Source organism: Oncorhynchus masou, chromosome 18 (genome assembly GCF_036934945.1).
Source record: "Oncorhynchus masou masou isolate Uvic2021 chromosome 18, UVic_Omas_1.1, whole genome shotgun sequence".
Taxonomy (NCBI): domain Eukaryota; kingdom Metazoa; phylum Chordata; class Actinopteri; order Salmoniformes; family Salmonidae; genus Oncorhynchus; species Oncorhynchus masou.
Window position 1 is genome coordinate 19,064,074 of NC_088229.1, and position 23,791 is coordinate 19,087,864.

General features: G+C 42.8%; 1 protein-coding gene across 2 annotated transcripts in view; it reads right to left on the bottom strand.

Annotated features, from left to right (window-relative positions):
- Positions 1-2,801: 2,801 nt before the first annotated feature.
- Positions 2,802-23,791, bottom strand: part of ptpn22 (protein tyrosine phosphatase non-receptor type 22) — a 33,616-nt gene continuing 12,626 nt past the window's right edge. Inside the window, exons 7-24 of one of the 2 annotated variants that reach the window (XM_064922466.1) lie at positions 23,616-23,675; positions 19,500-19,642; positions 15,207-15,273; positions 14,950-15,027; positions 12,000-12,092; positions 11,548-11,675; positions 10,628-11,382; positions 7,491-7,574; positions 7,158-7,391; positions 6,919-7,059; positions 6,649-6,717; positions 6,304-6,446; positions 5,587-5,614; positions 4,507-4,563; positions 4,184-4,290; positions 4,004-4,034; positions 3,820-3,906; positions 2,802-3,733 (exon numbers count right to left, since the gene is read on the bottom strand). In XM_064922466.1, coding sequence (XP_064778538.1) covers positions 3,672-3,733; positions 3,820-3,906; positions 4,004-4,034; positions 4,184-4,290; positions 4,507-4,563; positions 5,587-5,614; positions 6,304-6,446; positions 6,649-6,717; positions 6,919-7,059; positions 7,158-7,391; positions 7,491-7,574; positions 10,628-11,382; positions 11,548-11,675; positions 12,000-12,092; positions 14,950-15,027; positions 15,207-15,273; positions 19,500-19,642; positions 23,616-23,675 — 2,367 coding nt within the window. In that variant the 3' untranslated portion in view covers positions 2,802-3,671. Of the gene's footprint in view, positions 3,734-3,819; positions 3,907-4,003; positions 4,035-4,183; positions 4,291-4,506; positions 4,564-5,586; positions 5,615-6,303; positions 6,447-6,648; positions 6,778-6,918; positions 7,060-7,157; positions 7,392-7,490; positions 7,575-10,627; positions 11,383-11,547; positions 11,676-11,999; positions 12,093-14,949; positions 15,028-15,206; positions 15,274-19,499; positions 19,643-23,615; positions 23,676-23,791 lie in introns of both variants that reach the window. The other variant, XM_064922465.1, reaches the window with a different exon arrangement.

Sequence of the window (23,791 nt, forward strand, 5' to 3'; positions counted from 1 at the left end):
CGACTGTCCCTTTCCTTGTCCCTTTACTACGACTGTCCCTTTCCTTTACGACTGTCCCTTTCCTTTACGACTGTCCCTTTCCTTTACGACTGTCCCTTTCCTTGACTACTGTCCCTTTCCTTTACTACTGTCCCTTTCCTTTACTACTGTCCCTTTCCTTTACTACTGTCCCTTTCCTTTACTACTGTCCCTTTCCTTTACTACTGTCCCTTTCCTTTACTACTGTCCCTTTCCTTTACTACTGTCCCTTTACTACTGTTCCTTTACTACTGTCCCTTTCCTTTACTACTGTTCCTTTACTACTGTTCCTTTACTACTGTCCCTTTCCTTTACTACTGTCCCTTTCCTTTACTACTGTCCCTTTACTACTGTCCCTTTCCTTTACTACTGTCCCTTTACTACTGTCCCTTTACTACTGTCCCTTTCCTTTACTACTGTCCCTTTACTACTGTTCCTTTACTACTGTCCCTTTCCTTTACTACTGTTCCTTTACTACTGTTCCTTTACTACTGTCCCTTTCCTTTACTACTGTCCCTTTCCTTTACTACTGTTCCTTTACTACTGTCCCTTTCCTTTACTACTGTTCCTTTACTACTGTTCCTTTACTACTGTCCCTTTTTACCTTTTTACTACTGTCCCTTTCCTTTACTACTGTCCCTTTTCCTTTTTACTACTGTCCCTTTCCTTTACTACTGTCCCTTTCCTTTACTACTGTCCCTTTCCTTTACTACTGTCCCTTTCCTTTACTACTGTCCCTTTCCTTTACTACTGTTCCTTTACTACTGTCCCTTTCCTTTATTACTGTTCCTTTCCTTTACTACTGTTCCTTTACTACTGTCCCTTTACTACTGTCCCTTTACTCCTGTCCCTTTCCTTGACTACTGTCCCTTTCCTTGACTACTGTCCCTTTCCTTTACCACTGTCCCTTTCCTTTACCACTGTCCCTTTCCTTTACCACTGTCCCTTTCCTTTACCACTGTCCCTTTCCTTTACCACTGTCCCTTTCCTTTACCACTGTCCCTTTCCTTTACCACTGCCCCTTTCCTTTACTACTGCCCCTTTCCTTGACTACTGTCCCTTTCCTTGACCACTGTCCCTTTCCTTGACCACTGTCCCTTTCCTTGACCACTGTCCCTTTCCTTGACCACTGTCCCTTTCCTTGACTACTGTCCCTTTCCTTTACCACTGTCCCTTTCCTTTACCACTGTCCCTTTCCTACTGTCCCTTTCCTTGACTACTGTCCCTTTCCTTGACTACTGTCCCTTTCCTTGACTACTGTCCTTCACTACTGTCCTTTACTTTTTACTACTTTCCTTTACTACTGTCCCTTTCCTTTACTACTGTCCCTTTACTTTACTACTGTTCCTTTACTACTGTCCTTTCCTTTATTACTGTTCCTTTACTACTGTTCCTTGACTACTGTTCCTTGACTACTGTCCCTTGACTACTGTCCCTTGACTACTGTCCCTTTCCTTGACTACTGTCCCTTTCCTTTACCACTGTCCCTTTCCTTGACTACTGTCCCTTTCCTTGACTACTGTCCCTTTCCTTGACTACTGTCCCACTTTTACACTGCTTCTGATGTTTTATTTATTTATTCAGAATTTAGTTAAACTAACTAGCATTTAGTTAAACCCCGAGCTGACTATGTGAAAAATCTATGTCAATGGGCCCTTGAGGAAGACACTTAACCCTACTTGCTCCTATAAGTTGCGCTGGATAAGAGCATCTGCTAAATGACTAACATCTAAAACAAATGGCCATATGTTCTGAAGTAAGTCTATTACTTTAGGCTGTCCATTATAATGGGTTTTAAGAGGTTAAACCTGTGTGAGGTGTTACACAAGTTGTGCCTGTTTGAGGTGAGGCCAGTTTGGGTCTGTGATGGTGCACATGGCAAGAATGGTTCTGGTCACCAATTACTTTTGTGAAAAGTTTTCCTGAAAAAACACCCACGCATTTTAAAATGCAATATATTATCTATTGTTATCTAGAATTCTGTGAATGCTGTCAGTGTACTTTGTCATACATGTTTTCTCTGGGTTTTGATGAAAATGTCACACCCGTCTATGGAGGATAGTACTGTAATAGGTCAAATCTGAGTTCAATGTAGTGACCACTATTGTATGTTTCTTTGTTTTTGCACTTGTCTGTCTAGTCGTAACTATGCTGAAAAAGAAGTATATGTAAGGGAGAGCTGATTGTTCCTTCGCCTCGGTAGCCCAGGTCAGGTGAAGGAAACAAGATTTGGAAGGCTGGCCACTCGACTGGTTGTTTCTTAAAAGTCTGTCAGTACAACTGATGCATTTTCCTAGGATGCAGATTAGGGTTTAGCTAGCATTTCAGTTCCTTGACAATTCTGCCCATTTGAAACTGTGATTTGTTTGTAGGCCTATAAGCTTATAATAACAGACTACAAATTGCTTCCTTGTGCTTCTTGAATTCCAGATGTGGAATCTGTAGACTAGAAGGTTTAGAATCAGGTTGGTTAAATAAGTAATAAGAACAGTATGACGATATAATTAATTTTGGAATGAACATTGGTCATTTAAAACAATGCCTTTCGTGTATTTTAAGTGTTTCTCAAACATGCAGTTTTTCTGAAAAGTCGAATGGCTAGTTATTGCGATTTGTTAAACAGATGGTTGTCATAGGTACTGAAATTAATTGGCAGCTAGCTCCTGTTTCTTCTAACTTTTGTCATTCTATTGTGTCGTCTGCCTGATGACCAAGGCCTGCTATGTGTAGTTTTAATACGAATAATTGTTGTTGATGATTCTATTTCAATTAATTATATCCATTTTTTTATTTTTTTATAGAAAACGTTTTTGGCTAAAACAAGTTACATTTATAGAATTATTTTACATTTACATTTAAGTCATTTAGCAGACGCTCTTATCCAGAGCGACTTACAAATTGGTGAATTCACCTTCTGACATCCATACTTTTTAAATTATAGCCCATATAGAAAACACATCCACCAAGTTACAACAATGAATGTGATGTTTGCACAACACAGACCTGTCTGCTTATCTCACCCCACCATGAAAAATAATACCAGTACAAATATATTACTCTTAAAAAAAGTTAATCACTCTGTACAGTCCAGGTGTAGATCTGGATTTTGTCTGGATCAGAAGGCATCTATACAAACAATAACAAATAAACATCAGCATAAAATAATATTTGGTATCATGTATTAAGTAACGTGTTACCCACTATTCAAAGTACATTACTGTATTTATCAGGCAAAATAGCCAAAAGTAGCCCTCTAACATTCATCAACTCATCCTTCCATTCTTTCCATCCATCCTTTGCCTACAATTGAATGCATCCTTCCACCACATTTCAGAGGCACAAGTTCTCCCTTCAGGCACGGATAAATAACTACAGTACAATCAATTTGTCATGAATAGCAGGTGCTCCAATTTAAAGCTAATCCGAGGTTGATCATTGGGCCGTGAGAGCAGTTTGCAAGACCGTGTTCATGTCGTCTCAGAACACAGGGAGAAAGCTACATGATTCTTCTTGGAATGATGCTCTTCCTTCACAATGTCAAACGTTGTCTAGGGACCATCCCTAGTCCAGTTGAGTGACTAGTAGCCACATGCAGGGTTCCAGCCCTGTGATCTGAGGCCAGTGGCCAGACATATCTTTGTTGACTGGCTGTCTTACACCCACGTCTCAGGATGACTCCTTGGCCCTTTAGGCTTCCCAAAACGACTCCCAAATCCTGGAAAGAACACAGACTGTTGTGAAAATGTGTCCCATCACATTGTTGAAATTAGATTTGCATTGATGTGTCTGGTGAAGGCTTACCAAATGTGAACACTGATGGTGAGGCGGAGGTACCATAAGGAGGAGATGGTCCAGAGTGGGTTGGTACTGGTGGAGGGGCAGACTTTGCTGTGGGAAGAATGTGTTACCATTTTAGCTGCTAGAGGTGGGTAATGTACTATATGTACATTTATTAGATCCATTTACGGATATACCTGTTACTTACGTTTCTGTCTGAGTTTGAATAACTTCAGGCTCTGAAAAAGAAAGACAGCTGGCTTTAAGTGACAAGACATACCCAGATAATAGCAGAGAATATTCTGAGAATAGAAACACCAGATCCTCTATTTCTAAAACAATAGATAAAGTCTGTGAGTTACTGTAATTCTATGTACATAGTCATTACCTTTGTTCTAGACAAGGCCTTCCCACGGTTGTTGTCTGATTCGTCTTCAGTAGTCCCAGTGCTGGTTGAGGTGCTGTTGTCCACAGGCTGCTGAAGCTTCATTTCAGCTAAGAAACAGTCATTAGATACAGTATGCGTCACGGTGATGGGAGACATTTTGTAAAAGTTGAATTCAATTTCATCAAGAGTAAATGGGAATAGGTTGGATCAGTGTGACTGAAATCCCCTTAATAAGGAGAGGTCATATTTACATGGGCCTGTGTTTCGTTAATGAGAGTTGATACTTGTAATTGCGGGTCTACTCTCTGTGTGTTGCAACTCACCACTTCCTCCTAAAGCCACAACGGCTTGAGCAACCAGAGGAACAGTAGTCAGGGGCTCTGTAGAGAAAATGTAGACAGACGAATCTCTCAAACATCAGATAGCTCAAGGAAGGACTACTTCTGACATTAGTTCTCATTATCATGTCATCAATTACAATCAGAGTATGTAAGTAATCTTGCAAGAGCCAGAATGGCTCATAGGATAAAGGATCCTATAGAGCTTGCCAGCTTGTAGTCCTATAACCCAGAAATGAGTAACCTCTGTTTCATTCAGCTATTCCTATGTGAAACATTTATGTCGAAATAATGGTGTTTTGGAACAAATGTCGAAAATAAGGTCTGAGGTTAACACAGGCTCAGGAGATCTGATACGTTTTGTTCTGTGAGATAATAGTAATAGTCAATTAGCATGACCATTATGAAGCCTTTGTGTTTTGTGTTTCATTAAATTGAATAAATGCTTTCAAATTCACATAAAGAGATGTTAGCTGATGAAGATTCTCATAGAACAAAACGTATAAGATCTTCTAAGCCTGTGTTACCACAAAACTTATATTCAACGTTTATCCAAAAACCCTCCCAAAACGGCATTCATTTTCTACATAGGCTTTGTACAACGAACCACGGTGAAATTAGTGCCTGCAAAAAGCCAACATTACTATTTCTCGCTATATCCTGTTTGTGTCGTATGAGGTAGCTTGATATAAAAGTACACCACCCTGGACAGGACACCAGTCGATCGCAAGGCCTTACCCAATCTATCTCCAGAGACACATCGTGTCCCATTATTTACAGTCTTGGGTACGACTCGGTGATCGAACTCCCAACCTTCCAATTTTAGGGCAGACACTAACCACAAGGCCACTGAGTGTGCATAATGATGTTTTTCAGTGATTTCTATTAGTGCCTTATATTGTGTGAGGGAGCAAAGCCAAGAGCAACCATTTGACGTTGACTTTTTCCTTGTTAACATCAAACAGACAGATAAACTGGTAGTTGAAGAAAAAACAAAGACAAAAACAGATGGCTTTTCTCAGTCACAGATGGCTTTTCTCAGTCACTATTGAGAAAAGAGCTTACCTTTCAGTGAACTCTTTGCGTGGACACTCTAAGGGAACAGTTTAGAGTGATCTATTAATGTACTCATGTATTAACAACAATGGGAACATATGAGCCATAGCATGAATCATGAGGAGAACAAAAATGGACATTTAGTAAAGATCAGTTCATGACACTAAGGGGTGTGTGGCAGCATCCTGTACTAGCTGGATGTACCCATTAAATACACATGACTCTAAGGGGTGTGTGGCAGCATCCTGTACTAGCTAATGTACCCGTTAAATACACATGACTCTAAGGGGTGTGTGGCAGCATCCTGTACTAGCTAGATGTACCCGTTAAATACACATGACTCTAAGGGGTGTGTGGCAGCATCCTGTACTAGCTGGATGTACCCATTAAATACACATGACTCTAAGGGGTGTGTGGCAGCATCCTGTACTAGCTAGATGTACCCATTAAATACACATTTACATTTACATTTAAGTCATTTACTAGCTAGATGTACCCATAAATACGATGACTCTAAGGGGTGTGTGGCAGCATCCTGTACTAGCTAGATGTACCCATTAAATACACATGACTCTAAGAGTAAGAGTCTCTACTGACCATAGAAATTGAATTACTGGAGGATAGTACTATAATACATTCTAGAAGTATTATTTCGATGAGGGTGACTATCACACCTCCTTAAAGTCTTGACAGCTACAGCACCCAGAGTCTGTCAATGTCTGTTACCTTGCTCCGATTCATGCTTCCATCCAGTAATCTTTTGGGTTGGGAGTTCCCTGCCCACTCTGAGGACGTACCGATCCTCTGCTGTGTGGATGTGGTCTGGCTGTTGCTCTGACTCTGCAGGCAGGGGGCACTGTTCTGATCACCTGCAAATGCCCAAAAATTACAATGTCAGTTTCGTACTACACAGAATAGATACATTACCTTGATTGACACACACACAGAGCAGTTGACATACTTTAAAATTATGTCTGGAGGATTAACATTTTGACAGTAGCCTAGTCCTAGGAGCACTATCATGGTGAGGATGATGGTGGAGGCGGTGGTGATGAAGAGGCATGTGCTCACCTTCTTGAGTGACCAGGAAGAAGGATTCTGGGGTTCTCTCAGGTAGAGGGGGAGTCAGATTATCTGAGCCTTCACAATAAAAACCACCACAAATCAGTGAGGTTCTACCTGGAACCAAATGGGCTCTACCTGCAACCAAAAATGGTTGTTCAAAGGGTTTTCCTATGGGGGTAGCCAAAGAACCCTTTTAGGTTCTAGATAATAAAATAATTCTAAGAGCGTATAGAAAAATAACATTGCAAACATAAAATGGGTGTCACTTTTTCTTACCTGGAGGTGAGGGAGAAGGGGCCAGAGGATAGGGAGGTGGAGGGGGAGGAGGAAGGTTTACTGATGTACAGGGAGCAGGAACATAATATCTAACTGGGGGAGGCAATGTAACTGGGGGTGATACTGTATCCTGGGTTGACACTGTAAAGACAAAAAAGCCCAAAAAGACTGGGATAAACATCATCTGCACATGACATTCTCTACATTTTATTATACTGATTGTTTTGTGTGACAAATACCTGAGAGTGTTGTCATTTTTACTTTCAAGCTTTTGCTCCTCGTCCAAGACATCTTATCCACCAGAGTGTCCACTGAACGTCCAGACCACTCTCTCTCTTCTGACTTCTGGAACACCATCTCCACAGGGACTGAGAGGGAAGGGAAGACAGTAGTGCTCCTACCGGAATTGTTGGCCAACACAAAGGATTCTGGCGTTCTCTCTGGCAGTGGGGGGATAGGCGAGGGGGCACTCCCTTTGGGAGAAAATGAGGTAGAGAAAAAATGTGTTTGAATGCTTTTGTAGAAGAGCTTATGAAGAGTATTATGAGGGCCTTCAAAGGCCCTCCACTCACCGTTCCCCCTGAAGGCTTCAGCTGCAGCATTAGGAGGGATGATGACCTCTAAACTCTCAGGTTTAGAGATGTTATCAGGATGCTCTAAAGGGCACAGAAAGAGATTTAGTGACATATAGTGTATATATATATATATATAGTTCCTTAGGAAAGTACTTAGACCCCACTGTCTCTACATTTTGTTACGTTACAGCCTTATTCTAACATGGATTAAATAAATAATAATCCTCAGCAATCTACACACAATACCATAATGACATCACAATACCTCATAATGACAAAGCCAAAAAAACAGAAACACCTTATTTATGTGAGTATTCAGACCTTTTGCTATGAGACTTGAAATTGAGCTCAGGTGCATCCTGTTTTCGTTGATCATCCTTGAGATGTTTCTACAACTTGATTGGATTCCACCTGTGGTAAATTCAATTGATTGGACATGATTTGGAAAAGCACACACCTGTCTACATAAGGTCCCACAGTTGACAGTGCATGTCAAAGCAAAAACCAAGCCATGAGGTTGAAGGTATTGTCCATAGAGCCCCGTGACAGGATTATGTCGAGGCACAGATCTAGGGAAGGGTACCAAAAAATGTCTGCAGTATTGAAGGTCCCCAAGAACACATCCTTCTTAAATGGAAGAAGTCCGGATCCACCAAGACGCTTCCTAGAGCTGGCTGCCTGGTCAATCTGAGCAATCGGGGGAGAAGGGCCTTGGTCAGGGAGGTTACCAAGAACCCAATGGTCACTCTGACAGAACTGCAGAGTTCCTCTGTGGAGATGGGAGAACATTCCAAGAGGGCAACCATCTCTGCAGCACTCCACCAATCAGGCCTTTATGGCAGAGTGGCCAGACAGAAGCCACTCCTCAGTATAAGGCACATGACAGCCCGCTTGGAGTTTGCCAAAAGGCACCTAAAGACTCTCCGACCATGAGAAACAAGATTCTCTGGTCTGATGAAACCAAGATTGAACTCATTGGCCTGAATGCCAAGCGTCACGTCTGGAGTGAAGCATGGTGATGGCAGCATCATGCTGTGGGGATGTTTGTCAGCGGCAGGGATTGGGAGACTAGCCAGGATTGAGGCAAAGATGAACGAAGCAAAGTACAAAGAGATCCTGCTCTAGAGCGCTCAGGAGCTCAGACTGGGGCAAAGGTTCACCTTTCCACAGGACAACGACCCTAAGCACACAGCCAAAACAACGCAGGAGTGGCTTCTGGACAATTTCTAAAATCTGTTTTTGCTTTGTCATTATGGGGTATTGTGTGTAGACTGATGAGGAAAACAAACTAATTTAATCTATTTTAGAGTAGATACATGTGGAAAAAAGTCAAGGGGTCTGAATACTTTCCAAAGCACTGAATATATATATAGAGTACCAGTCAAAAGTTTGGACACACCTACTCATTCAAGGGTTTTTCTTTATTTTACTATCCTCTACATTGTAGCATAATAGTGAAGACATCAACACTATGAAATAACACATGGAATCATTAAGTAACCAAAAAACAAAATTAAATTATATTTTATATTTGAGATTCTTCAAAGTAGCCACTGTTTTCATTGATGACAATTTTGCACACTCTTGGCATTCTCTCAACCAGCTTCACCTGGAATGCTCTTCCAACAGTCTTGAAGGAGTTCCCACATTCTGTATGTTGAGCACTTGTTAGCTGCTTTTCCTTCACTCTGCAGTCCAACTCATCACAAACCATCTCAATTGGTTTGAAGTCGGGAGATAGTAGAGGCCAGGTCATCTGATGCAGCACTCCATCACTATCCTTCTTGGTCAAATAGCTCTTACAGAGCCTGGAGTTGTGTTGGGTCATTGTCCCACTAAGCCCAAAACAGATGGGAGGGTGTATCGCTGCAGAATGTTGTGGTAGTCATGCTGGTTAAGTGTGCCTTGAATTCAAAATAAATCACAGACAGTGTCACCAGCAAAGCACCATCACACTTCCTCCTCCATGCTTCACGGTGGGAACCACACATGTAGAGGTCATCCGTTCACCTACTCTGCTTCTCACAAAGAAACGGCGGTTGGAACCAAAACTCAAATTTGACTCATCAAACCAAAGAGCAGATTTCCACTGGTCTAATGTCCTTTGCTCGTGTTTCTTGGCCCAAGCAAGTCTCTTATTATTATTGGTGTCCTTTAGTAGTGGTTTCTTTGCAGTAATTCGACCATGAAGTCCTGATTCACGCAGTCTCCTCTGAACAATTGATGTTGAGATGTGTCTGTTACTTGAACTATGTGAAGCATTTATTTGGGCTGCAATTTCTGAGGCTGGTAACTCTAATAAACTTATCCTCTGCAGCGGAGGTAACTCTGGGTCTTCTTTTCCTGTGGAGGTCCTCATGAGAGCCAGTTTCATCATCATAGTGCTTGATGGTTCTTGCAACTGCACTTGAAGAAACTTTCAAAATTCTTGACTGCCCTTCATGTCTTAAAGTAATGATGGACTGTTGTTTCAGTTTGCTTATTTGAGCTGTACTTGCCATAATATGGACTTGGTATTTTACCAAATAGGGATATCTTCTGTATACCTCCACTACCTTGTCACAAAACAACTGATTGGCTCAAATGCATTAAGAAGGAAAGAAATTCCACAAATTAACTTTTAACAAGGCACACCTGTTAATTGAAATGCATTCCAGGTGACTACCTCACCTGGAAGAGGCATCACTACAGTCCCTGGTTCGAATACAAGCTGTATCACATCCGGCTGTGATTGGGAGTCCCATAGGGCAGCGCACAATTGGCCCAGTGTCGGCCGGGGTAGGCTGTCATTGTAAATACGATTTTGTTCTTAAGTGACTTTCCTAGTTAAATAAAGGTTAAATAAAAATAAAAAATGAAATGAAGCTGGTTGAGAGAATGCCGAGAGAATGCCAAGAGTGTGCAAAGCTGTCATCAAGGCAAAAAGTGTAGAAATAAGTAAAAGATTAAGAAAAACCCTTGGATGAGTAGGTGTGTCCAAACTTTTGACTCGTACTGTATATATATATATATATATATAAGAGAGAGAGAGAGAGAGATGGGATATACCAGATTATCACGCTATAAAGACAACTATGCACTCTCAAATTCTTCATTGATCTAAAAGAGTAAGCATACAGCAACACAACATTCACCTGTTCCAGCAGCCAGTACATATGATTCAGGGGTTCTCTCAGGTAATGGAGGTGGACTGTCTTCATCTGAGAAAGGTACAAGTGCACCTGCGGCAACGTTTGTGATAACAAGGGCTGGCAGTTCCATCGCCTGGTCTTTAAGAGTTATACTTGAACCATTGAAACAGGGGTTCTCTGTCAACTTGCTCAGAGAAGCCAGCTCCTCCTCATTATCAGCACCTCTGGGAGCCTCAGCAGCCAGGGGTGAGGTCATTGAAAAGTCAGGTAAAAAGTAGAGGTCCTCCACAGTGAGACAGAGGGGGTTGGAGATGGAAACTGCAGAGAGCACTGGTGGTACCAGTCGGGTGATCTCTCCATCACTCTCCACCTTCTTTTGCTCCATGGCTCTCTGACAGAATTCCTGAGTCATGAGTGCCTGAGAGGTTATGATGGGGATGCGGAGACTGGGCTCTTGTCTCAGGGCCTGGCTGGTGGGCAATGTATCAGGCTTTGTCGGTCGTGGGTATGGTGGTCTCTGGTTCATGGACATGCTATTAGTCTGTATCTGTAGGGGTTGTGGTTTCTGGTTAATAGTCTGTGTTGGTAGGGAGTTTGGTCTCTGCCTGTCCCTGGCTCTCAGGGCATTGAGGATGACTGAGGGGGAGCACGTAGCCGTGTCAGACAGTGGGTCACCATCATGCACCGCTGCTGAGGCAGAGAAGTCAACTGGTAAGACGTGATTGGATATCCCATCAGGCTCCTCCCTATCTGGGTGCCTGCAACACAATATGGAGGCATTTCTCTCTCTCTGTTTCAGAAAGTGTATGGGTTATTATGACATATTTTTCTACAGAGATATGCATCAAGGTTTGAAGCACCGTGAAAAAAGCTTTCATTGTCAGATCTGTGGTTGATGGGGAAAAGCCTTTACTGTTCTGTACCTGTGCTCTGTCTGTGGTTCCATTTGATGCTGTGGCTCAGGTTCTGGTTCCTGTTCAGCTTCAGACGCCTCGCTGAGGTCAGAGAGCTCACTGTCACTGGCTGTAGGGGGAGAGGGGGCCGCTGGCACCTAAACAGTTCAACAGAATCACACACTTACTTTCTCAGAGGGTGAATGAGTATCTACATACGACACAGATCACTGGCCTTAGTTTATGTGCCTATGTTGCTCTGTTCCATTGCCTGTTGCTACCACATCACCAAACAGCCAGTGGTTCCCCAAGCCAGAGTCTCTGTGTGTGTTTGAGATTACACAACAGTCGCACTGCGCAGAATCATTGATCTACAAATCACCTTGCATCCCAACGAACTGCTCATTATGTGATCAATATTAGTGATTCTGCACCTCATCTTGATATAACTGTTCCCCGTCAAAACATGCTGTCTGTCTCACCTCCTCTGTGCAGGAAGGCTGTGCTGGTGCCATGGACTGCAGATACTTCTCAAACAGGAACTTGATGGTTCTGTACACCAGCTCGTACTGTTCCTGTAGTCACACACAAAACCAGTTATTTTAGAGTTAGATGCCATGTCGGTTGCCCTGGCCTTTTGCAAGAGAACTGTCCTGCAATCCAGGAAATGTAAAATGTCTAGTGTATTTGAGAGTTAATAAAGGCTTCTGAAGTTTGTAAATGCCACCTTAAAATGTCAGAATTGATTGGTGCCAGACGATGGTGAGATACCGCTTTGTGATAAAAATGTCTCAGGTGGCCTGTCACACAGTGTGTATGTACTGTACACTGAGTGTACAAAACATTAGGAACACCTGCTCTTTCCATGAGAGACTGACCAGATGAATCCAGCTGAATGCTATAATCTCTATATTCCCATCTCAACGTCAACTCAATCAGTGTAGATGAAGTGGAGGAGACAGTCTCAAAAACAACTACCAAAGGACACCAATAAGAAGAAGAGACTTGCTTGGGCAAAGAAACACGAGCAATGGACATTAGACCAGTGGAAATCTGTCTGATGAGTCAAATTTGAGATTTTTGGTTCCAACCGCCATGTCTTTGTGAGACACAGAGTAGGTGAACAGATGATCTCTGCATGTGTGCTTCCCACCATGAAGCATGGAGGATGGTGTGAGGGTGCATTGCTGGTGACACTGTCTGTGATTTATTTAGAATTCAAGGCACACTTAACCAGCATGTCTACCACAGCATTCTGCAGCGATACGCCATCCCATCTGGTTTGCGCTTAGTGGGACTATCATTTGTTTTTCAACAGGACAATGACCCAACACACCTCCAGGCTGTGTAAGGGCTATTTGACCAATAAGGATTGTGATGGAGTGCTGCATCAGATAAGTTGGCCTCCACAATCACCCGACCTCAACCCAAATGATAGGGTTTGTGATGAGTTGGACTGCAGAGTGAAGGAAAAGCAGCAAACAAGTGCTCAGCTGGTTGAGAGAATTCCAAGAGTGTGCAAAGGTGTCATCAAGGCAAAGGGTGAAGAATCTAATTTGTTTAACACTTTTTTGGTTACTACATGATTCCATATGTGTTATTTCATATGTTTAACAACTTAAAAATTATTCTACAATGTAGAAAATAGTAAAAATAAAGAAAAACCTTTGAATGAGTAGGTGTATCCAAATGTTTTACTGGTACTGTAAGTATTCACACCGTTTTGTTATGACACTGATGAGTTCTATACTTTAAATATTGTTAACTATCAGGTATCCTATTTAAATATTGAGTGCCATAGTCTAGTTTGTACACCAGAAGTTAATAGTTATATGTAGGGGGAATGTATTGAGTAAAGGAAGGGCAATCACATGTGGCAGGCACTGATAAGGGTGGAGAGATGAGGTTTAGTGAGGAAGGGGGCCGAGGTCAGGTCAGGTCACATTAAGGGAGAAGGAACAGTTTATTGCCCACATCACTTAATTTCCTGCCTAGCAACAAAGATGTAGCGTTTAGAGAGAAGGACATCGCCCAAATTGGGGTTTATATACTACCTTGGGGAAAATATGTCTTATGCAGCTGTATGACCCAATGGGTGAATAAACGTGAATTAATAACTTGGTTTAAGCTTTACTCATCGTCCATGAGTTTTACTAGGTTAATTTAGACCATAACAACACTAAATTACGTTAATGTGCATCCAATTTCCTTTTATCGCCACCTGTCTATATAAGGTCCCACAATTGACAGGGCATGTCAGAGCAGAAACTATACCATGAAGTCCAAGGAACTGTAGATCTCAAAGATATAATTGTGATGAGGCATATATCTGGGAAAGGGTGTAAAACAAGTTCTAGAGTGTTGAAAGCTTCCAAGAGCACTGTGGTCTCCATCATTGGGAAATTGAATAAATATGGAACTACCCAGACTATGCATATTTTTGTCTGTCCGACCAAACGGAGCAACCGGGAAATTAGGACCTTGGTCAGGGAGGTGACCTAGAACCGAATGACTACTCTGACAGAACTACAGAGTTCCTTGGCTGAGATGGGAGAACCTGCCAGAAGGACAAGTCTCTACAGCACTTCACCAACCTGGGCTTTATGGGAGAGTGGCCAGACGGAAGCCACTCAAGAGAAAAACGTTCATGACAGCACACCTGAAGTTTGCAAAAAGGCACGTGAAAGACTCTGAAAGCATAAAGCATAAGATTCTGCGGTCTGATGAGACAAAAATGTAACTCTTTGGCCTGAATGCATATCCCATCTAACACCATCTCTACCATGAAACTTGGTGGTGGTAGCATCATGCTATGGGGATGCTTTTCAGTGGCAGGAACTTGGAGACTGGTAAGGATAAAGGGAACAATGAATGGAGCCAAATACAGGAAAATTCTTGATGAGAACCTGCTTCAGAGTGCAAGCAACAGGACAATGACCCCAAGCATTCAGACAAAGCAACACTGGAATGACTTCAGAACAAGATTGTGAAAGTCCTTGAGTGGCCCAGCCAAAGCCCAGACTTGAATCTCATTGACAATCTGTGGAAATATTTGAAGATTGCTGTTCACCGCTGCTCCCCATCTAACTTAACAGAGCTTGAGGAAATTTGCAAGGAAGAATGGGAGAAAATCCCAAAATCCAGATGTGCAAAGCTGATACAGACATACCCAACATGACTCAAAGCTGATACAGACATTCCCAACATGACTCAAAGCTGTAATCACCGCCAAAGGTGCTTCTACAAAGTACTGACTCAGTGGTGTGAATACTTATGATTTAACCAAAGATTTTTAAGACATGTTTTCACTTTGTCATTATGGTGTATTGTGTGAATATGTGTGAGAACATTTTTGATTTAATCCATTTTGAATTCAGACTACAAAATGTGGAATAATTCAAGAGGCATGAATCCTTTCTGAAGGCACTTTACCTTAGTCTGAACCACAGAAGGCCTCTGAGTTCTCATGTCCTGAACCAGGTCATAGATGCTGAAGTCTTCTTTGAGCAGCTGGAAATAAACACAAAGGCACTCAATGACGATCAGTAAGGTGACTGTACACACATACAGTTACAGATACGGTAGCTTTTAGTACAGCACAACATAGATACAGTAGTCTTTGATCCTCTGCTCACACTCGGGTTCGGAGGAGATGGTACAGTTCAGGGTAGGGCAGGTACAGTTCTCACCTGTGTTTTCACCAGGTTCCAGGTGTAGTCGATGGCACACAGTGCTCCTGTTCTTCCACAGCCAGCACTGCATGGACAAACAGGCAGAACAGGGTCAACATAAAATACAGTACACTAATTAAGAAGAACAAACAATTACATTATATAAATACAAACTCTCCTTTCACTAAGCATGCTCCTGGCCCACACTAAGAGACAGAGACTGTAATATATAGACACTATATATATATACAAAAGTATATATATCAAATTGCTGGATATATCTCAGCCACACTGCTGCTGACAGGTGTTTAAAATCGAGCATACAGCCATGCAATCTCCATAGAGATCCATTTCAATAAGCATTTTTCTACGGTTGACCATGCTCTCTACCTGGCTACCCCTACCCCGGTCAATAGCTCTGCACCCCCTGCAGCAACTTGCCCCCCCCAGATCACCGACCATTTTGAATCCCACCGTACCTTCTCCACTATCAATCTGGTTTCCGAGCTGGTCATGGGTGCACCTCAGCCACGCTCAAGGTCCTAAAAGATATCATAACCGCCATCGATAAAAGACAGTACTGTGCAGCCATCTTCATCAACCTGGCCAAGGCCTTCAACTCTGTCAATCACTGCATTCTTATTGGCAGACTCAGTAGCCTTGGTTTCTCAAATGACTGGTTCACCAACTACTTCTCAGATAGAGTTCAGTGTGTCAAATCAGAGGGCCTGTTGTCCGGATCTCTGGCAGTCTCTATGGGGATGCCACAGGGTTCAATTCTCGGGCCAACTCTTCATATATCAATGATGTCGTTCTTGCTGCTGGTAATTCCCTGATCCACCTCTATGCAGACAACACCATTCTGTATACATCTGGCCCTTCTTTGGACACTGTGTTAGCAAACCACTAAACAAGCTTCAATGCCATACAACACTCCTTCCGTGGCCTCCAACTGCTCTGAAATGCTAGTAAAACTAAATGCATGCTCTTCAACCGATTGCTGCCCACACCCGCCTGCCCGACTACCATCACTACTCTGGACGGTTCTGACTTAGAATATGTGGACAACTACAAATACCCAGGTGTCTGGTAAGACTGTAAACTCTCCTTCCAAACTCATATTAAGCATCTCCAATCCAAAATTAAATCTAGAATTGGCTTCCTATTTCGCAACAAAGCCTCCTTCACTCATGCTGCCAAACATACCCTCGTAAAACTGACTATCCTACCGATCCTTGACTTCGGCGATGTCATTTACAAAATAGCCTCCAACACTCTAATCAGAAAACTGGATGTAGTCTATCACAGTGCTATCCGTTTTGTCACCAAAGGCCCATATACTACCCACCACTGCGACCTGTATGCTCTCGTTGATTGGCCCTCGCTACATATTCGTCGCCAAACCCACTGGACTCCAAGTCATCTATAAGTCTTTGCTAGGTAAAGCCCCGCCTTATCTCAGCTCACTAGTCACCATAGCAACACCCACCAGTAGCAAGCGCCCCAGCAGGTATATCTCACTGGTCATCCCCAAAGTGAACTCTTCCTTTGGCCGCCTTTCCTTCCAGTTCTCTGCTGCCAATGACTGGAACGAATTGCAAAAATCACTGAAGCTGGAGACTTATATCTCCCTCTCTAACTTTAAGTATCAGCTGTCAGAGCAGCTTACTGATCAATGTACCTGTACACAGCCAATCTGTAAATAGCCCATCCAACTACCTCATCCCTATATTATTATTTATCTTTTTGCTCTTTTGCACCCCAGTATCTCTACTTGCACATCATCATCTACACATCGATCACTCCAGTGTTAATGCTAAATTGTAATTATTTTGCCTCTATGGCCTATTGCCTTACCTCCCTAATCTTCTACATTTGCACACAATGTACATAGATGTTTCTATTGTGTTATTGACTGTACGTTTGTTTATGTGTAACTCTGTGTTGTTGTTTTTGTCACACTGCTTTGCTTTATCTTGGCCAGGAAGCAGTTGTAAATGAAAACTTGTTCTCAACTGGCCTACCTGGTTAAATAAAGGTGAAATAAAAAAACGAGACAAAAATTGGCAGTGGAATGGCGTTACTGAAGAGCTCAGTGACTTTCAACGTGGCACAGTCATAGGATGCCACCTTTCCAACAAGTCCGTTCTTCAAATTGCTGCCAAGCTAGAGCTGCCTTGGTCAACTGTAAGTGCTGTTATTGTGAAGTGGAAACATCTAGGAGAAACAACGGCTCAGCCACGAAGTGGTAGGCCGTACCAACTTACAGAATGGTTGCAACACTATCAAGTTCCAAACTGCCTCTGGATGCAGTGTCACCATGGCCGAGCAGCTGCACGCAAGCCTTTGATCACCATGCACAATGCCAAGCGACGGCTGGAGTGGTGTAAAGCTTGCCGCAATTGGACTCGCAGTGGAAAAGCTTTCTTTGGAGTGATGAATACCCGCTTCACCATCTGGCAGTCCGACAGAAGAATCTGGGTACGGAAGATGCCAGGAGAACACTACCCGCCCCAATGCATAGTGCCAACTGTAAAGTTTGGTGGAGAAGGAATAATGGTCTGGGGCTGTTTTTCATGGCTAGGCTCTTTAGTTCCAGTGAAGGGAAATCTTAACGCTACTGCATACAATGACATTCTAGATTATTCTGTACTTCCAACTTTGTGGCAACTGTTTGGGGAAAGTCCCTTTCCTGTTTCAGCATAACAATGTCCCTGTGCACAAAGCACGGTCCATACAGATATGGTGTGTCGAGATCGGTGTGGAAGAACTTGATTGGCCTGCACAGAGCTCTGACCTCAACTCCAACGAAAACCTTTGGGATGAATTGGAACTCCGACAGCGAGCCAGGCCTAATCGCCCAACATCAGTGCCCGACCTCGCTAATGCTGGTGGCTGAATGGAAGCAAGTCCCCGCAGCAATGTTCCAACATCTAGTGGAAAGTCTTCCCAGAAGAGTGGAAGCTATTAAAGCAGCACAGGGGGGAACAACTCTGCCATGATTTTGGAATGAGAGTTCGACAAGCAGGTGTCCATATATTATGTAGTGTAGGTGATATGAGGGCAGCCCAGTCTCCCGTGGAGAGTGAACTATTCCAACTAATTCAAGGCAAACATGCCAGGAAGCAGATCTGTCACGTCATATTATGAAACCTTCCTATCCTCACCCCCGACTCTGGGTTAACTAACTGAGTAGAGACGAGAGCATGGATCTATGGCATGGGCATGCCTGATGCCTGTGTCTAAACATTCTGTTCCTGGTGGTTCGTCTATCTACTAGGAGGTGTGGGTATGTTGTGACGCGTTCTCTATACCACGCCTGGATGGCAGCCTGTTACACAGACACTACTATTAACTGACTACTGAAGTGTTATGCCATCTGACTGGGGCTTACTTGAGTGGAAAAAATCTGTAACAATTGGGCCTAAATTAGGATGCTAAAGACGTCCTATTATAGCCTTATTATAGAGAGCAGGGTGAGGGGATATCGTGTGTTGTGGCAAACTCCTTTTCCTGGAGTGTAATGCAACACGACTCAAGCCTATGTCAAACATGTTGGGTAACTTTCAAAGAGGAGACCTGTGTCCACCGCTGACATTTCCATGTGTACCACTGTGGTTGCAGTGTGGAAACACGCAATGTTCTCTCTCTCGTCTTACTCATGAAAGACAGACGACTGAGTTATAAAGGAGGACAGAGCTTAAAAACACAACCCTTTGAACATTCATCATCACTAAACTCTGAGATAACCCAAGGCCTTACAACAGGTTAGCAGTAACCATGGCAAGAGACAGTAAGAGAGAGGGTGAGATGTACAAGTGCTTGTTTGACAACCCACAGTGGTCTGTTGGCCTCCCACCCACACTCTTCCTGTCTATGTGTCTAAGAGAAGGGGAAGGTGACTGAGCTTAAAGGGCTCTACAACAGGATGCCCACAACAATGTGTTCTATCCACAGAACAATCACTTTTTCATGAGATCGGACCCCACAGCATATGACTGCTTAGCATCAGCCACAAAGGAGACCTATAACTGTAGAACTATTTACCATGCTTTATTGACTCTCCGTTTCTGACAATGATTCAAACTTCAGGTTAACTGTGTACTGTGTTGGTGTAATTCGGACTGATTCACTGTTGTGAGATGGTGGTGTGTGTGTGTGTGTGTGTGTGTGTGTGTGTGTGTGTGTGTGTGTGTGTGTGTGTGTGTGTGTGTGTGTGTGTGTGTGTGTGTGTGTGTGTGTGTGTGTGTGTGTGTGTGTGTGTGTGTGTGTGTGTGTGTGTGTGTGTGTGTGTAGTGGGAGCTTGGAGACCTGCAGTGTATGCAGATGGGCACATCCCCATGGGCCTGGTAAGATCGCATCTCTTGCAGCAGCTCCAGGATGGGAGGGATGGTGTCAGGGACCCCATGGTCGGGCCAGTTGATATAGTGCAGCTGTCTCAGGGTCCGGCAACACTTATGGAAACACCACAGAGTTCAATATTAAAACAGACAGACAAACACACCAGGAAACATGTGTACTCACGCTGACTTCCTGTTTACCCCTACCCCATGAAATCAACTCAAAGTGTATTGGTCACGTACACAGTCTAGTAGAGGTTATGGTGGGTGTGGCGAAATGCTTGCGTTAGTAGCTCCTAACATTGCAGTAAAATGTCAAACAAGTACACAAATGAATCAAAAACTAAAATCATCAATAAATCTCAGAATGATTACAATTAACCACCCAAATAACACTGTATCGGTAACCCAAGTGCAATCTATGCGTATATATACTGAAAAGATTATACTAAGAATGATATATGCAGCAGTAGATATATTAGAGTGAGCTATGTCAAGAATTCAGAATCTGAATATGCAGTGTGAATAAACAGTGCAACTAAAATGCAATGTACAGTAGTAGATATATTAGAATGAGCTATGCAATTAGATATCACGAAATTGGGGAGAATAAAAAGAAGTGTCCAGCATCAAGAGTCTAAGGGCCTGGGCTGGGTTTCTAATAAGCTGACATGGAATTGTTTTAAGACGGTCATTTAGCTATTCAATTTTGAATTTTAGGACCCCTGTAGGTCTAAAAAAGAAATGCATAAAACATTTACTTTAAGAAACATTGAATTTGTTCATACTGCTATTAGCCCATGGAAATGCATTGATTGTCCAAAAATGAATCAATAGGAAGTTTGTTTTGAAATCAAGACGCAGGCCTCCTTACTGTCCCTAGAATATCTAAGCAAACAGCTGGAGGCAGGGCTTTCTCCTACAGAGCTCCATTTTTATGGAATGGTCTGCCTACCCATGTCAGAGACGCAGACTCGGTCTCGACCTATTTAAGACTCATCTCTTCAGCTGGTTCTATGATAGTGTAGCCTGGCCCAGGAGTATGAAGGTGAAGCACTGGAGGCACTGGAGCAATGAACCGCACTTGCTGTCTCTGCCTGGCCGGTTCCCCTCTCTCCACTGGGATTCTCTGCCTCTAACCCTATTACAGGGGCTGAGTCACTGGCTTACTGGTGCTCTTCCATGCTGTCCCTAGGAGGGGTGCATCACTTGAGTAGGTTGAGTCACTGACGTGATCTTCCTGTCCGGGTTGGCGCCCCCCCTTGGGTATGTGCCGTGGGGGTGATCTTCGTGTGGGTGGAGTTACACACTGCCACAGTGTTTTCCGACCTCTCCTGTCTCAGCCTCCAGTATTTATGCTGCAATAGTTTGTGTCGGGGGGCTAGGGTCAGTCTGTTAAATCTGGAGTATTTCTCCTGTCTTCGTTGTCCTGTGTGAATTTAAGTATGCTCTCTCTTATTCTCTTTCTTTCTTTCTCTCTCTCAGAGGACCTGGGCCCTAGGACCATGCCTCAGGACTATCTGGCCTGATGACTCCTTGCTGTCCCCAGTCCACCTGGTCATGCTGCTGCTCCAGTTTCAACTGTTATGCCTGCTGATATGGAACCCTGACCTGTTCATCGTACGTGCTACCTGTCCCAGACCTGCTGTTTTCAACTATCTAGAGACAGCAGGAGCGGTAGAGATACTCTGAATGATCGGCTATGAAAAGCCAACTGACATTTACTCCTGAGGTGCTGACCTGTTGCACCCTCTACAACCAAATCAAATCAAATTTATTTATATAGCCCTTCTTACATCAGCTGATATCTCAAAGCGCTGTACAGAAACCCAGCCTAAAACCCCAAACAGCAAGCAATGCAGGTGTAGAAGCACGGTTGCTAGGAATAACTCCCTAGAAAGGCCAAAACCTAGGAAGAAACCTAGTGAGGAACCAGGCTATGAGGGGTGGCCAGTCCTCTTCTGGCTGTGCCGGGTGGAGATTATAACAGAACATGGCCAAAATGTTCATAAATGACCAGCATGGTCAAATAATAATAATCACAGTAGTTTTCAAGGGTGCTGCAAGTCAGCACCTCAGGAGTAAATGTCAGTTGGCTTTTCATAGCCGATCAATAAGAGTATCTCTACCGCTCCTGCTGTCTCTAGAGAGTTCCTCTCTAGGTTCTTCCTAGGTTCCAGCCTTTCTAGGGAGTTTTTCTACACCTGCATTGCTTGCTGTTTGGGGTTTTAGGCTGGGTTTCGGTACAGCTGATGTAAGAAGGGCTTTATGAATAGATGTGATTGATTAAAATACATTTGATTGATATAAGAAAGTGCAGAATAATATATGTTTTTACTGTAGAGCAAAAAGGAGAACCCCCAAACCGGTCAGACGCTACAGTTTTTATGAGAAGACCGGTTTTCAGGATTGTCTCCTGGTCTGAGTAACACCGCTGTAGTTCTGCCACCTTCCACCGCGATGTGGAAGGCCGACATCAGCGGATGTGATGGATTGAGATGTAGCCCACGCAAAGAAGCAGATATCTCTAACTTAAACAAAGATGCATTTCGATGGGGTTGTGAGTGAGTGAGTGGGTGAGTGGGTGGCAGGATACACGTGAGTCTAACTGGGCTAGACCGTCACCAACCCAGGTCATTAATACCTGCTCTCATAGATGGTGGCTACTTTTGTGTGTGGGGGGGGGGGGAGTGGTGCCACACTAATAACCCATCTGCTACAACCACACAACTACATGTGATAAAGTGAAAATCTGAGGCCCAAACCCAACCCTAAACCGCAAATATAGAAAATGAGCAATAGGCTACAGTCAAAGACTGCAGAAAGATTTTTTGGCAGAACTGATTTAGATATGTTTATGCTTATAGTTTCCGACATTTTGATAGGCAATTTTTTTGTCAACTTGACAATAATTCGATAGATGCTGCAATCTAGTTGACACCAGTGAAGTTTACTCTGTCATCTTTCGCAGACGTTTAGCGACTCTGGGGAGAAAATACAATACATCAATAAAAAAACAGGGAGGATTTTCTGGTTGTCAGGAAAAAGAAAGCTGGGAAATACACCCAACGTGTTTCTGATAAGATTTCAGTTCGGCTTCGATGTGGTTGAAATACTTTCAGCGTTTACGATGCTTTCATGATGATGACAGCACCTTTACAGATGGTATCTTACTGAGCATTGCATTCTCTCAAGATTCAGAAAGAAAGAAATCTATTTCTTCACTCCTGTTCCCAAGTCAACATTTTGCCCATATTTGGTGTATAATTTTATTGCAATAAATGCTTAATATTAAGGCTGTAGCCATACTTGCACAGGACTAGTATTACTAGAGAACGATGGTTATGTATTTATTACCCCAGAATGCCCGTTATTCCAGAGGTGCAATATTTTTTTATGATGCATTTGGCGATGTTCAGATCATTCACAGAACACATATAAACAGAAGCATTAACTGTGAAAGTTGACAAATGTAGGCCCTTCATGTATTGGCTATGCGGAGCACTTACTTCAATTCATCAAATCAGTTATTGTTTTGTCAAAATCTAAATCAAAAACCTTGTCAAAATCATTTTTCTCAAAACACAGACCTCATGGCTTGGTTTTTTCTCTGACATGCACTGCCAACTGTGGGACCTTATATAGACAGGTGTGTGGCTTTACAAATCATGTCCAATCAATTGAATTTACCACAGGTGGACTCCAATCAAGTCGTAGAAACATCTCAAGGATGATCAATGGAAACAGGATGCACCTGAGCTCAACTTCAAGTCTCATAGCAAAGGGTCTGAATACTGAATAAATTAGGTGTTTCTGGTTTTTACTTTTAATAATTTTGCAAAATGTCTAACAACCTTTTTCACTTTGTCATTATGGGCTATTGTGTGTAGATTGCTGAGATAAAAAAAAATGTAATCCATTTAGAATAAGGTTGTAAATAAGGCTGTAACGTAACAAAATATGGAAAATGTCAAGGAGTCGGAATACTTTCCGAAGGCACTGTATGTCTTGTTTGCAGATTCGTCACATGACTGTTTGTAATTATCACTCCATCTCAGTTTATAATTAGGGTATAAACATTTCTTACATTACGATAGGTCACCCTCAAGTTTCTGCTCACATAGTCCCCTTTACTTTCCTCTGAGTCCTGTACACAAACACACAGAGTTGGCAGTTTAGCATTATTTTCACACAGAAAACCTGCAGACGCTTTTCTTTCTAATTTGGGAATAACATTAGTTTAGTACATGTACTTCACACATG